This window comes from Aphidius gifuensis, linkage group LG3, assembly GCF_014905175.1.
Source record: "Aphidius gifuensis isolate YNYX2018 linkage group LG3, ASM1490517v1, whole genome shotgun sequence".
Taxonomy (NCBI): domain Eukaryota; kingdom Metazoa; phylum Arthropoda; class Insecta; order Hymenoptera; family Braconidae; genus Aphidius; species Aphidius gifuensis.
The window spans coordinates 14,965,866-14,982,510 of NC_057790.1; the positions used below are offsets into that span (position 1 = coordinate 14,965,866).

Below are 16,645 nucleotides of genomic sequence, written 5' to 3' on the forward strand. Positions count from 1 at the left end.
AAATTCTTTTTTTTTACTCATGCAACAGCCGGCTGTAAGCGGAATTTTAATATCTATTGGGAGTAAGAAGATGGCTCGTATATGTATAGGGGACAGGGGTGAGTTAGCAATAACTACAGCGTGCCAGAATAACTGAGGGGATCGCACCCTCTGTCAGCAAGCCAGCCTTCCATTCCAACAAAGCCTTGCCGTGGTAACATATGTTATCTCTCATTTTAATTAAATTCCAATAGTCGCCTGTCCAGGCATTTACCCTGCACCTAGCTCAAAAATGTAACTATTTTCATAAACATCATTGCTTTACTTTGAATGCTCCTAAAAGCCAAAATTGTGACAGACACACAGCTATTACTTTGTATCTAAATCCAAAATGATTTATTTATATGTAAACTTATGTATGTAAACGTCAAATTACTATTATTTTTACATTTTTTTTCTCTTGTATCTTTTGATTTTATTAATAATGCAGTTGTTTTAACAATTTTCTAAATCATTCACAAGCTCTCAACAAATACATAAATTAATTTTGACATAATTTTTTTGCCCAATTAGTTATAATTATAATAATTGACTTACATCTTCCTTGAAGTGAATAGACGAACACTGTAGTAAAGCACCCATAAGTTTATGAGGATTCCAAGTAACTGAATCAGCACTGCAAACAATAATACAATATAAAATTTTGATAAATCAATCAGTATATATATTTTGACAGCTAATCGTAAAAGATACATGGGAAGACTCAGCTGGTTTATAGTCCCTTGGGTTTTGGACTTTTTGAGACTCCATCAATTCACATTGAGTCTGATGCCAATTTAAATAGAAAAGGGATTTATTAATACATATAGATATAACTGTGGAAATGAATTTAGCCTGGCTGTGTACCCGCAAAACTCTTGTGGTTGGATTTTCCACCCTCGTTGAATAATCCACTTGAAAACTTGGCGTATAAAAAAAAATATACGCGATATTGGTTAATGTGTATATATCTTTAAATATTGCAGCTAATGGTTTTTATCGTCATTTATATATTTTTTTCTTTCACCTATGTAGAATATGATTTTCTTCACATTGTAAATCAATCAAATGACAAAAGCTATCGATATACCCGGTAAGTGACATCAATGCTTAAATCTGTTAGAATATGTTTGGGGTGAAGATTCTCCCTTTTTATTTTGTCCATTCTGCGGCTGATACGAATAAAGAGGGTCATTTTGGACTTGAAGTGGTATAAATCGTAAGTTTATGTCACACACAGATACCACTCCATTAGTTACATTTCTACGTCATTCAATGTTTACCCAACTACTTTATATAGTTTCAATAACAATTATAACTTTAACCGAGAAAAAAATTTAAAAATGATTTTATAATTTTTTGAGTTTTATGATATAAAAAGTTTTGTAATTTATAAAGGACATTGATATTTTTAAATTTAATCAAACTTTTAAAAATCACTAGTCATTTAAATTGAAAAATACAGTTTTTTTTTGTTGAATTTATTGAATAAAAAAATAAAGGAAATGATGGATTATATGCCCGATCAAGTGAAAATTAATTTTAATCGTATTATATATGTTTATAAAAAAAATTAAAAGCTTAAAAAAAAAAACGATTGCAGTAAAATGTTAATGTGCATTGGAGATTGATTAATGCGATTCACAGCTGGGCTTGGCATTTATATATATATATACTGTAATTGTCCTCTATCCCTATAATACATTCTAACATCCGTGGCAGAGCAATAGGTGTCAACCCCAAAACCCAACAAAACCCGACGACCATATAAATTACTTCCAACTCTAGATGCTAATTATCCAAGCCACTAAATGGATGAAATGCAAAAATAGAAAAATAATTAGAGCTTATTTTATTTGATAAATAAATCAGATAAATTATTATTAATTTTATAAAAGAAGTTTCCTCCGAAATTTCAATGAAAACTTTTATCCATTATTTTCGAGAACAATTGAACCATAGATGAGTCAAATATGTTTAAGAAAAAAAAAATAAAGAATGAAAAAACCTTGACTTTACTCTGAATTTATATTATTTGACTGGCCTTTTTTACTAATTATTCTCGACTTGATCGCGATGTTATGAAAAAAAAAAAAAAATGATATAAAAAAGGGGAAAAATAATGAAAGATATGTGACAAAGCAAAGTGAAAAAAGACGTTCTTTGTGCTGCTTCAGTGAGTTCAATCTTGCATTGTTGAATATCGACAGAGACAATAAGGGTTCGCAGTTATTTTTTTTCTCTTATTTTTTGAGTATTGCAATGTACGGAAAGCAAACGAAAATGAGAACGAGGACAAGTTTAGAGGATGATAGTGTTCACTCTCTCGTCAGTTTGGAGTATTTTTTTTTTCAATATAGTACACTTGTCAAATGTAAAAGCAAAGAGTATAAAATCTTGTTTTGGCTAAATGTGCTCCAGGGAACTGATCCAGCTGTTGTGAAGTTTATCCTAGTGACGGATTGTTGCTTGATGTGTTGGTGATGATGGTTGGAGATAGGGGATTGTTTAATTACAGGCCCTCCAGCTCATCAAACACTCATAGAGAAGATGTATAAAACGTAAATTTGTGTAACAATTCAACAAAATGGTAAATCAATGTTTTTCACTATTATCAATTTTTTTTTGTTTAAATAATAATATTCCTAATAAATCAATAGCTAATAAATAATAGTGTTACAATTCATTGACAAAAAATTATCAGCAAATACCCCCGTGGGACTCATCATTTGAAAATTACCCTGCAGTCAATTTTATTCTTAAAAAATATAAAATAAGGGGTCGAAATGAAGAATACTTGAATTGAAATATATATATAAAAAGAAGAATAAAAAACAGCGAACAGATGCGCTGTGGATGCAAATCGAGAATTAATCTTGCCACCCCGAATGTTGGCAGACGAGGCCTTATACACTTCTCTTTACCCCTCACACTTGCATTCTGGCACTCTCTGTGTAGCTGAATATTATGAGGGAGTATAAAAAAAAGATGAAAAAAAAAAAAAACAGCTTCATGTTGAAATGAAAATTTCTTTGTTAATCAATCTTTTATTTGTAGGTTTTAATAATATCTTTCTTTATTTGTTCTTTTTAAAAATACTTTGTATAAATAATGTAAAATTTAATATTTTTTAAGTGTTAAAAAAAGACATGTATTGTTTTTAAAATTTAAATGAACATTTAATTTAAACTTATGTTAAATATTTGAGATAAGATCTAAAAAAATGCTGACTTGGGATTTTTTTTCATGTTGATTCAAAAATTGAATCAACTTTTGTTTTATTTGTATTTTTATTTTAACAATCGTTTTTGTGTTTATAAAAAAAATAAATGTCAAAATATTAGTTTACCATTCAGGGCAAAAATTAATTTAATGTTGTTAAAATTTCAACATTCACTTCTCTATATATTTTACAAATTTTTTTTCTAACTATATATATACTTACTGTAAGCTTCATGATACGCAAAAATAATAATAGCTTTTCATATATATATATATAGGTATGTAAATCACTGATTTTATTGCTAAATTCCATTTGGTTAGCACGCAAAACCTATTGATATGTAAAATTGCATGAAAGGAAAATGAAAAATAAAAAACATTAAATGTATTGATTTTGGTATCAAGTTAAGCTTTGGAAAGATGCTATTGGTGACTGAGTGTGTTTTTGCCCAAGGACTACATCAAGCTAAGCTCCAATAAACTATAAAACTGGATGGCTTAAGTCGCCCCGAGTAGCTTTTTTTTTCTGGGAAAATACTCTTGGGTTTCACTCAAGCAAATATTCACCATGTGCTAAATTTAACAGGGTCATATCTTATGACGAGTGTGATAGATTTGTTTATAATGATCGTAATATTTTTTATTTCCTTTCTTTCAGTGTTAAATAATTTCCATTATTAAATATTGACATTCATTCATATTGCTTTTTAACATTATTTGATATTGATGTATATTTTTTTGATTATATAATATTTTTTTAAATTTTACTTACCGTTCGATACCAGTCAATCTGGGATGCCTATATTTTTTTGATAATAGCAGGCCACCACCCCAAGCCGCCTAAAAAACAGAAATGAAAAAAAAACATGGTGAAAATTCTTTTCTTTATTTAAAAAAAAAAGTTTTTTAGAAATTAGCAACTTTAATAAAAACTGAAAATTACTTCGAATAAACGACAATGTTTAGAGTGAGTATTTGTTGACTATAGATGGATAAATAATTATAAATATTTAAGAAGACATTCAACTTACATCAACGTGAAGCCAGAGACCATATTTTTCGCAAATATCAGCAATGTCGGAAATTGGATCAAATGCACCAATGACTGTTGTGCCAGCAGTTGCATTGACAAAAAATGGAATGTGTCCTTTTCCTTTTCGTTCAATAATAAGTTCCTCCAGTTTTGAAGGAATAATATGACCACGTTCATCACTTGGGACCATTACACAGTTGTCAGTGCCAAGTCCACAAACTGACGCACAAGATTTGACGGAATAATGACACTAAAAATCAATAAAAAACATAAAATTTAAAATATGTCCGGTGAATTTTATATTTTATATTATGCCTGTATTTCATCATACAAACGTAGACCATCTAAATGCCAGTCAAAATCTTTTGGTGATATTCTCAGAACTACGAAATTTTTCGAACTCTTGTGAAATCATCTCAAGCATAAGAAAAAACTGTATTAAAAAAATAGACGAATGTAGCATAAATTTTTAATATTTAAAATTACTAATTGGTAAATCAAAATATATTTAAAAAAAAAAGCAAAAGATAACGACACGTGGTGTTCCCAAGCGGTCACCCCCATCCAAGTACTAACCACGCTCAACGTTGCTTGACTTCAGTGATCGGACGAGAACTGGTATTTTCATCGTGATATGGTCGTTATCTGAAGATTCAGTTACTCCAAACCATTTATGACCAGCTTCTTAACACTTTTCACCAGGTTGATTGCATAAACCAATACAAAAATTCGATCATAGTTAGATCTAAACTAGTCTAATCAAATTTTCGTTTTTACTCGATGCAAATGACATGGAAAAAAGTGTAAAGAAGCTGGTGATAATTGTTTTAAAGTATTTTTTGCCTTTTTTTTTATATAATATTTTGATTTATCAATCGGTAATTTTGAGAATCCAACACCACACATTTTTTTTTTTTTTTTTTTCGTTCTAACTAGTGTTATTTAACATTATTTAAAATTTGTGTTATAATTAATTACAATTATTTTCTCTGTCTACTTAAAAAAAAACAATGATATCATTCAAGTTTTTAATTAATTATTTATCATTTAGAATTTTGTTTGCATCAAAAATGAGAAATGAATAAACAATGAAATGAAGTACAACAAATTATCATTGACAAATTCGATTATGAAAATATCAATTTTTGGTATTATTAATATTTATAACATTATCAATAATATAGATGTTAATGTTCAAAATTTGTAGATTAATATATTTTTGTTTCTTTTTTTCACTATATAATTTTTAAACCCTGCAAAAATTTTTACTTACACAAAATAAATTGATCAAAACATATTACCTGGTCTGACGTGAACATTACTAGCTGTCCACCAACAGCAGCAAGTCCACGCTCTTTGTATTGTGGAAACATTTTATGTCTTGCTGCAAGAAAAGCATAGAGATTGCTAATGGATCCTCCTGGTGCTAAAATTGAGTCACCTGTGTTCCATCCAATGAGTTCTCTCATTTTTTGCAGGACCACATGTTCCATCAAGATAAAAACAGGTGCAATTTCATATGTAAACATATTGGTATTTGCAGTAGCTGTCAGCCATTCCCCAGCCATTGAAACCAGGTCCAGACCACATGACAATTGATTAAAGAAATGTGGATGACCTGAAAATAAAAAAAAAATAAAAAATGATATTATATGATATGATATATTGATATATTATATGATATTATATGATATTATATTATATTATATTATATATTATATTATATATGATATGATATTATATTATATGATATTATATTATATGATATTATATTATATGATATTATATTATATGATATTATATTATATTATATTATTATATTATATGATATTATATGATATGATATATTGTCGATATATATATCAAAATTATATAATCATAAATTATAAAGTCACATTCATTTAACCAACGATCATGTACAGATTTATCAATAAATCTCTTTTTGACTGCTGACAATTAATTGATTCTGACACAGAGAATAATTATCTCAGCATGACGCAGTCATATCAACGAGTGTTTTTGATGTGTTATAATAAAAACGTTAATGTAAGATCTTACAGTAGGGGATAAAAAGTAAAAATACAAGAGGGGAGACAGGGTTTACGTCATGTAGATAGGGGTAAAAGGTTAAAGATGAAAAACGAAAAGAGCTCTAAGCCCTGTTTCAGCTGAGTATGTTGTCATTCGGCTGACTGAACATCGCACTTGGATTAAGCTTAATGCCTCTGCTTGATGGCTCTACCCCGCGTTGTACACCTACCCAAAGGAAAGGGTGTAATATGGTTCGGTGCAACTACTTCCCTGAAAAGTTTTCAATTAACGTGATGTGACTGCATGTAATCTGATAATACCATTGCTTTATTTTTTGACAAAAATAAATTTATGTGTTTTTTTAGTTTAGCTATATGATGTTACTAAATTTATCAATTACTATACATAGTCTTTATTTTTGTTATGATCAGGCCATCAACGTATCGTTGAAATTGACGTTATCATAAAAAAAAAACTATATATACTCCTGATGATTTTCTATTTATTTTTTATTCCAATTTCCACGACGTTAATCTTAAAGAGCACATCAGCTGTGAAAAAACACAAGATAGACGTATACAAAGCATTTTAATCTACGAAGAATTACCAGCTTGATTGACGTATGTACGTTGCCTTGACGTATATATAAAATTGCAAGGGCTGACTATAAGCACCATTATTTTTTTCTTCATTCATATAGTTATATTGCAATATGTGGGATTTGCCGAGTGTAAGAGAACTATTGATGCAGTCAACTGGGTGATTTTTGATCATTTTTCCAATATACTGATCCCCCAGTTTTAACATTAACCTCAATATTATTTTTCAAAGACCTTATTTATTGGAGCAGAATTATTCTCATAATATAAAATACTTGCTTTTTCAAAATAACACGTATACTTTGGTATAAACAAGTAAAAAAGTGTCATCTTTAGCTGTTTTTTGTATCACTTTGCTATACTGTTTACACAATCTAAATAAATCTATAGTAGTTTCTCTTGTTGGTATATCATTAAATAAAAATTAAAAAAATATTTTTGCAATCTTTTCAAGCAGATTTTTTGGACTCTCTACATAAAGTAAAAAACATTGTCCGCCAAAATGCGAGCTGAAGTATATCTCAATCGCTATACCTGCATTGTTGCAGAAGCTTATGCACCTGTTGTGTTACATAAAAAAAACAAATAGCTATCAGGATGATTTTCCGAGTCAGCGTATTTATTTTAGACCATTGTATACAGAATTTTTGTTATGCATTCTACTCTAGTTCACTATTAATAATCATCGATCAATCAACTAGTTTTCATAAAAATACTTTCGAATAGTATTGAACGAAATTGCAAATATTCCACATTTTTTTATCATACATATCAACTGTATATTTATTTCGTTCGAGGAAAAAAAATATTTTGCTTTTTGATATGGTATTGCTTTTTTTTCAATACATCAAACACTCAACTATTTATTTTTTCATTTTCAAAATCCTATTATCCAACACAGCAATGATATATTTTATTGGAAAAAAAATTGTTTCTTCAAAGGATCAGATGTATGTGATATATAAAATCAAATTTAGAACAAGTGGAGTGCGTATCAGGATATCCTGCACCCCACTGGACAATCCAAAATCATCAACATGGTGTATATATATATTTTATTCAAGAAGAGTTTGTCGCACATTATATCTGCAATTATTTTGGTCAGTGACTCCAGGCACGCATCCGGTCCAATTTTCACTAGGGGTTGATTGTATTGCTTGCTCTTGCTTATTTTCTTTCTTTTTTTTTTTACATCAGTTTCTTTTTGGTGCGCTTGGAGAAATGCTACCGGATTGGACAGGGTGCAGGGTTTGTAGTTGAGGGTTGATGATCCAAAGAGCCCGCATTTTGCGCGTCACACGCGTCGCTGAACGACTAGATTGTTTGCAGAGGCTCTCAAAACCCATATATATTCGTGTGACGAATGGTAATCGTTTTTATTTTTATTTTTAAATTTTACTATCAAAACAAATGGACCAAATGATTCGAGACAAATTTTTCTAAATATCATTTATCTACACAGTGGGAAAAACAAAATATAGAATTTAAGATTTTTCGAATGTTTTTAACTTGGCTCAAAATTTAGCAGCTCAAAATTAATACACGGAGAGAAATCCGCAGCATATATTACTGTAGTGGTAGTTTATTGTTTTTATTTTATTCATGAATCTAAATAAAAATGCGGTGAAACACATGAAAATTATAAAATAGTTTATTTTTTAAAAATTCATAAACACGTTACATTTTTATTTTAATGTTTAAACAATAAAGTTTTATTTAGCTTTTTGTTTTGTTTTGATTAAAATTACTGAAGTGTAGTAGGAAATTCTAGTCGATCCTGGTGGCCTCCCCACGCAACTTCTCAATTTCCAGTAGGCTACAGTAAAATTTGTTTGATACTCTACAGCATTGTTTGCTGCGGATTTCTATTTTCTCTCCGTGTATAGTAAAAAGAAAAATGTTTAAACAAAGAAAATGTAGAAGTATTCATTTAACATTCGGGGGAAATATTAATTTAACACTTAAAAATGTTAGAAAATTGATATTTACATTTTAAATTTTCTTATCTAAACTGTCAGTTGATAAAAATATTTTTTAACTCTATTGTATATACAAGTATATTGATACAAAATGAAATAATATATATAATGTATTTTATTGAGTCATTGATTTAGCAGGGTAATTTATCCGACTAATTTGAGTTAAGCTTACCCTTGAGACTATTGTAAATACCAAAATGATATATAAGAGTTTATATATGTGACTGTTTGAGGGAGAGAGTAACGTTAAAGTTAGCTGTTGCAGGCAGTCTAAGCAGTTTTATGATAAATTAGGGGGCTCAGGATTTGTATGAAGAGAAGTGTGTAACCCAGGCTCAACTGTAATACCTCACCATTAATCATATATACTTGAAAAAATATTTTTGATATTGCTTGTTTCTTTGAAGGAATAAACAAAACGAGAAAATAATTTATTTACCCACCAAAAATTTGTAATAAATATATTATAAAAAAATAACAAATAAAAGTTAAATTGCTGTTTATTTGATTTATAAAATAATTTAAAAGTCAAGTTTTAAAAGTAAATAAAATGAATACAAGTATTAAAATGTCTATAAAATTGAAATTGTATTTTTCTATCTATATATTGAAATTTGAAAAAAGAAAAAAAATGAACAAAACGAAAATTAAAATCGTTGAAAGAATTTAGAAGGGTGGCTTTTAGTATTTTCATGTCGTCGTTAAAATATCGACGAATTCTAGACATAAAGACGCACATGGAATTTGGATGCCAATTTAAATTCCACCACTACAGTGGATGTTGTTTATAGGTAGCCAAAAAGGGATCGGAGAGTATACGAAGACAAAAATGTAATGTCAAAATACATTCTATGCCAGTCATATCATGTGCGATGGTAAAAAAACAAAAAAAAAGTTAGGGAGAGAAAACAGAACACAATTCAGAGGACTAGAATCCCTTGTATATCTCCCTCGCCCCTATTTACTGTTTCATCAGACTTTACCTAGTCTTGGGTCCAAGCGGACAGGGAGGAAATCGTGTAGAAATGCCTCTTAATTACACCAATTCCATTGAATTTGCTCTATTCTATAAGTAAAAGTAGGGCTATACCCTCGAGTATTGCAAGTGGTACTTTATTTTATTTTATTTTTTTTTCAATGTTTTCACAATTGTTTGATAAATTTTGTTGCGGAGATTTTAAAACTTTTTCTATACATTTTTTATGTATATATATTTTTTTTCTTCGATATATAGTTGAAATAAAAATCAAATATTTAAAATAAAATGTAATGTTTTTAAAGTAAAGAAAAAACTTTTGATATTGCCATTTGTCAAAAAAAATTAACTGAGATTTCTACATTTATTTTAAAATAAAAATTTAATTTTTTTTATAAAAATATTTAATATTTTATTCAATTTCCTTGATTTATATGAGAAACATCAATCAAAAAAAGTGCCCCTTATCAGATATATTGTGTTTTTTGTCACCGGTTACAGACGTTGCCAATCACCCTTATCACCCCTTATTGTCCTCACCACAACCTCTGGTCATCATTTTCATAACTAACCCTCGTATTCGTTTTCAGTCTCTTTAAAAAAAAAAAAAAAAATAGAATAAGTCAGTTACAGGCAGCCAAAAGGATAAGAAAAAAATAAAATAAATATCTGTAATATTATATATATCAAGCCCCCTTCATTGCTGCAACATGCAGTCAAACTAAACATGAAAGAAGCAAAGGGTGTTGAAAATTTAGGGCTATATAATCTAATAACGAGTTTTTGTTGGTATCATTTTGATTTTTCATACAAACATTCCCCTATGTCATGTATTTACATATCATATCAGAATCAATGTGCCAATGAAAGTAAAAAAATTCAATTCGTTATTTTATTCGGTATTCTAAGCAAGTATCTTTTGTATTTTGTATGAGATGTTTTAGCTGACGGTATTGTGCATTAGTATCCCATTGAAACATTGATAATCGAATCTTGCGTTGAGTTATCAGTCACCGTCGGGGGATCTGCGGTTGGTTTCCGACTTGTATGAGAAATATTGAATTACAATTGTAGTATAGCTCTTCACTCAATGGCTAAAACAAGATTGTAGCAGAGAAAAAAAAAACAAAAAAAATTCATTTACCGGATATACGCATCATACTATATACTCTATTTGTTTTAAGACATATATTCAATATTTTGTACCTGTATAAATAAAAATACATTTGATAATACATTTTTTAAATTCTGAATTATAAACAATAAAAAAATTCAGTTATATTCAATTCTAAATTTGTATTTATGGACTTTTTTAATCTCTTCTTTTTTTCTCAAATAAACTACACAATGTAAAGTGCGTTTTATTCTAGTGGTTCTTATCTTACAAGTGTCACTATTTATATGACACGTGCAGAAAAAAATAAATAAATAAATCTACAACTCAACGTTTTTTTGTTCATGTATGTTTTATCAAGTTATAACTTTTTTATAGCTGATTTTTTTACTCTCTTGTAATCATTTTTTTTTCTGGTGTCATGTTTTTTACCATAAGCTATTTATCAAGTTTTAATGCACGTTCATATATATTCCAGTTTCGATATAGTTTTGGCTTTGGGACGAAGTATGTAAAGGGGGATGGTGCTATCTCCGGTGGCACCTTATCTACAAACCCGGGCGGGCGTATGCTAAATTGAATATGAAATTATGTGGCTTATCATCACCAACTATATATATCTACTTTATATGTATTTTTTTAAACAAGTCTGAAATTTTGTAAATATATACATAAATTTATGATAATTTATATGGTAAAACAAAATTTAAACTTACCAGTTTTCACTTGATATTTAAGAGTCGTTGAGCAATCCAACAAAAGTTGTTGCAGTGTAACTCCACTATCGGGAATTTCCAAATCAAGAAGCTGCAACATGTCAGCTGGATGATGAAATTCAAGTATTTTTGAATCTCGGTCATTGGAAGATTTAATAAAATCAAGCAAAATATCAACGACTTTCATCAAAAATTCTTTCGTTGCTGGATAACCCTCAACATTTTGAGGGAGTATGTCTGAAAAATTAATAAGACAGCAAATTAATTGTAATTAATTATGATTTTGTTAACATAATATTGTCCAAATTTTATTTAACAATGGTTTTTGTTGTTTTTGTTATTTTTTTATTAATGGGTATGAATATTGAAATGATTTCACCTCATCAAACAATTGAAAGTATAGACCTAAATTGACACACTCTCACTTGTTTGGTGGGATGACACCATCCATCATCTCATCATTGTCCTCTTCAAGTTGAATTTCAGTTAACAACTAGTCTTGTTTTTTTTTAATCAACAAAAAATTATCAAGTATAAAGAATGATAAAAAAAATGTATTAAAAAAAAGACAAAACGTTCATTTGTTTGACAAAATAAGCTGGATCCATAAAGTCTGATTTCTTGAGAAAATCCTTCGTAGATTAAGTTGTCTTTTTTTTTGCACAGAAACTATAAAGTATCTGTCGTATTTTCCAACAGTTTTTTTTACAAAGTCCCCCTTTTATCTCTTCTCTTTATGAAATCTAGTCTCTTTTCCATTACCGCGATCCGACGGATAAGCAACCACCATCATTTCAAGGAACTTGCCTTCAGGGATTTTATCTTTTTTTTTTTTTTCCTCTATCATAATTCAATTCTCCAAGGTATTCAGTTGCCTCGAAAATTATTTTTATCATCCATAAACAAGGCTCTATTTTTTTATCTTACAAGAATTTTTTATCTTTTCAAGATATAATAAGTTGATAGATTTTTTTTTTTCTTTGAATTATCAGATAATTTTTTTAGGAATTCATATTTGAAAATAAACTATTTATATTTTCAATCAATTGATAAAATATTTATCAATGACTTTAGACTGTTATATAGATTATGTAAATTTAATAGAATTTTTTTAGCTGAACTTAAGTAAATATTTTTTTTAAATAATTAGTATTTACATTAATGGTTGTATTATGAAAGAACAAAATTCTCACGATAATATTTTTCTTATTTGATTATTCATTGAAGAAATTTAGTATAGAAACTTATAATTTTTTTTTTGTGAATTCATAATAGATATATGAAAGTGTATATATATACATTTTTTTAAAATTAAAAAAAAAAAGCCCGTGTGTGGGCCACGAATAAACATTCAATGATTGATTTAAACTAATTTAAATATGTTTTAAAATCAGTAAGGGAGCGTTATCATGGTATAACACTTGCCAAAGTGTAAATATCAAAATATCAGGGGACAAAGTGTTGAAAAACCCTTCCGTTGCTTGGAAATACCCCTTGTGGTGTGTAATCTTTTTTTAGCCAGTCGTCAACTTGAGACTGAGTGCGAAAGCCAAAATCCTCAATTATTATGCACCCCAGCATCAATCCGACGGCCCTTGGGCTCATTTGCAGCTAAATCAGGACAATATTGTGGCTTCCGTAGATGAATGACAAAAAAATGACGATATACAAGAAATGAGGTTTAATAGGCTGTTGTTGTTTCTTTATTATTTTCTTTATTTACTGCGAGGGGACTAGTGATTGATTGAATTTTATACAATTTTTTAAAATAATAATATATACATATAAAAAGCATTTGAATGTATTATATCTATGATCGAATTAAATTTTAAATTAATATTTTTAAATTTATTTTGTTTACCCAAGTGAAAAAAATATATTTATTGGAAATATAAAATAAATTTAATTTATATTTAAAATATATGTGAATTAAATTTGATTAATGTTTTAAAAAATATAAATTAAATTTGATTTACATGTAATTTATATTTAATTCATATGTAATCTATATCTATACAAAAAGTAAATTTATTTCATATTTTTGAAAAATATAAATTAAATTTGAAGTACATCCGAATTTTTTTTTTGCAATGTCGAAAAAAAAAAAATTTTAAGTAAATTTATTTTATGTTTTGAAAAAATATAAAATACATTTACTTTTTGTATAGATATAGATTACATATGAATTAAATGTAAATTAAATGTAAATTAAATTAAATTTATATTTTTTAAAACATTAATTAAATTTAATTCACATATATTTTAAATATAAATTAAATTTGTTTTATATTTCCAATAAATATATTTTTTTTACTTGGGTAAACACAAGATAAATGTTGATATGAAAATGAGAATAAGAAAAATGTTAAAAGTTATTTCATTCAATTTTAAAATTAACACAAAATAAAATATTGTTTAAATTTTAATATAGAAAATTAACAATTGAAATTTGTTATATAAACAAGTTAAAAATTGGTAAATTTTTTTCATTTTTTAAATATTAAATTTCAGCATTCGAAGCTAAATATTAAATGAACACAAAAAAAAATATATAAATCTCATTTAAGGTTTGAATAATATCAAATTTCATAATGTTAATTTATTTAAAAACTAATTATCCCTAAAAATTAATATAAAAATGAATATTTTAACTTACCAGAGTATTTTAAATTGCAATGTTCCCGGCTAAGGGCATATGTATTCTCGGAACTCATTAGTCTGGTTGGTGAGTGCGTCCTTGCAAAGTTCTGAAATATTTATATAATAAAAGAAATTGTTTTTTTAGTTTTTTCAAAATTATTAAAAAAAAAGAAAAAAATTAATAGTTACTTTAATTAAATTATAAATCTAATAATAATGAAAAAATCATAATAATGAAATGAAAATATGAATGAGGTTGGGATTCTATGACCTCCTTACATATAAGTAATCCTTGATCGCGGTGATTTTAGTCCCGATCATTTGCACATTGTCCATGTCTGTTGTTCTCGACCCCACGTCACAGTCCCTACAACAGTCAACATTAACAACAACAATGTGCGTTATTGTCTTCTTTTTTTCATCAGCCAATCTCCTATCAATCTCCTACTTGACAATCGCGAGACCACCAACCGATATCCATTTTATATACATACATTTATATGAATATTTTTTATCTATTATAGAATCCCAAATATTACCATTAAAAACACGAACAAATAAACGCGTAAAATATAGCATTGTAATTAGACTGACTTGAATTAAATTATAATTTTAAAAATCATAATTATCAGTAGATTATTGTCACGAGTATACTTCCTTGATACTGATTTATATGTAGCTGATATACACAAGCTCGATTGTCAACCAGACGGGTGTGAAAACAAGTTATTAAAAAAAATGTTTGAATCAGCGAAATTATAAAATTTCTATTGTCTAACTTTTGACAATTATTATCTAAAATAAAATATCTAAATGTGTTTTAATGGATTGTAAACAAATGAAATAAAAAAATTTGTGAAATTGATTATTAATTGTGAAAAAAATTATATTAAATTTTGTTGAAATCTATAATTTATGAATAATTATTAAATTTCTAATACAACTATTTTAATTTATTGTATATAAAATATAATTAAAAATTAACAATTTATTTATTTTTTATTAAATAATCGAGTGATAAAAATCTTTATATAATTATGATGAACTAAATGAAACTTACCTGATAAAATTTGCTTTAGCTTATTACGATTTTAAGGTGCTAGTAGTTATGACTAGAAATAGTCAGACAAAAATAATGGTGGTGGATGATTGTGTGTGACGACGGACGGGCGTCGGGGTGGTTTCCACGGGACTGCGAGGTTTGTCTCTCGAGTCTCAGACCAACTTGGCTGGGGCTTTTCTCTGGTTGACCCAGTTTCCGTTTTCACTGAAACGGGGGTGAATTGTTGGGGGCGAGAGGGCGTGGTTATACTGATGTCTAGGGAACGTAGGATTTTGCGGGGTAGTAAAAGCATTTTGTTGAATAACGAATACGGGCGTGGAAAGCTTGAACCAATCACAAGTTAGTTTAACATTACTGGGGATGATTTGTTAAGGTATTCGTATGGCAATATGGGGATGGAAAAAGGTTGGAAGAAAGAATACCGATGGATTTTCTTGGTAAATTGAGTGGGCACAATACTTTTGGATACAAAGTGTGGTGACTCCAATGTATTTGTGGTGAACCAAATGTTATTAAAATCTTACACTAATTATTAATTAAACATTTTGATTATATGATGAATATTCATTTTTAAAAATTGTATATATTAATTGAAGAGGTATTATTGTTGTTGCAATGTCTACAATCATTTTGCTTGTCATAAAACAGTACTAATGAAAAAAATGAATTCGATATTTTTAGAATTTTGTTGCTTAGCGTTGATTTTTGTAGATTTTATATAATCGTGGAAAAATGGTTTAGTCATCGAAAAGAAATCATTTGAAATGACTCGAACATTTTGTCTCAAAAGTCATTATTAATTATATCGGTATTATTAACATTTTGTTTTACTATACGTATATATGGTTTAATTATCATGATAGAATTATTTATAGGTTTGAATAAATTCATACAACCCTAGATATGAATTTTGAAAACAACTATCGAAATGAATTTTTTATTATAGATCACTTATAATGTTTGGTTTACTTTTCTTCTAGTTTTATTTGTTAATTCATTTTTTGAAGTTATTTTATTCTGTTAAATAGATAGTTGATGTCAACTCGATATGCAATCGTCTATAGACTTAATTGTCTTTCTTCAATTTTTCTTTTTTACCGTCAATCATCAAAAAAATAAATAATTGTTTTTCAACGTTCCCGTGACTTGTAACTCTACTTTTAAATATTTTCTATAATGAAATATAACCAATTTAATGAAAATAATGTGATGGAATAAATTTAAATTGTTCGAAAATAAATAAAATTATTTCAC

General features: G+C 27.9%; 1 protein-coding gene and 1 non-coding gene across 3 annotated transcripts in view; both read right to left on the reverse strand.

Moving 5' to 3' along the window:
- Positions 1-15,573, reverse strand: part of LOC122852050 (glutamate decarboxylase) — a 32,012-nt gene extending 16,439 nt beyond the window's left edge. The window contains exons 1-8 of one of the 2 annotated variants that reach the window (XM_044151611.1): positions 15,389-15,573; positions 14,608-14,695; positions 14,345-14,435; positions 11,689-11,925; positions 5,575-5,891; positions 4,272-4,523; positions 4,013-4,080; positions 577-655 (exon numbers count right to left, since the gene is read on the reverse strand). In XM_044151611.1, coding sequence (XP_044007546.1) covers positions 577-655; positions 4,013-4,080; positions 4,272-4,523; positions 5,575-5,891; positions 11,689-11,925; positions 14,345-14,435; positions 14,608-14,664 — 1,101 coding nt within the window. In that variant the 5' untranslated portion in view covers positions 14,665-14,695; positions 15,389-15,573. The remainder of the gene's footprint in view (positions 1-576; positions 656-4,012; positions 4,081-4,271; positions 4,524-5,574; positions 5,892-11,688; positions 11,926-14,344; positions 14,436-14,607; positions 14,696-15,388) is intronic. The other variant, XM_044151612.1, reaches the window with a different exon arrangement.
- Positions 4,799-4,919, reverse strand: LOC122853583. Its single transcript, XR_006373922.1, has one exon. It is a non-coding gene; the product is annotated as a 5S ribosomal RNA (ribosomal RNA).
- Positions 15,574-16,645: the final 1,072 nt, after the last annotated feature.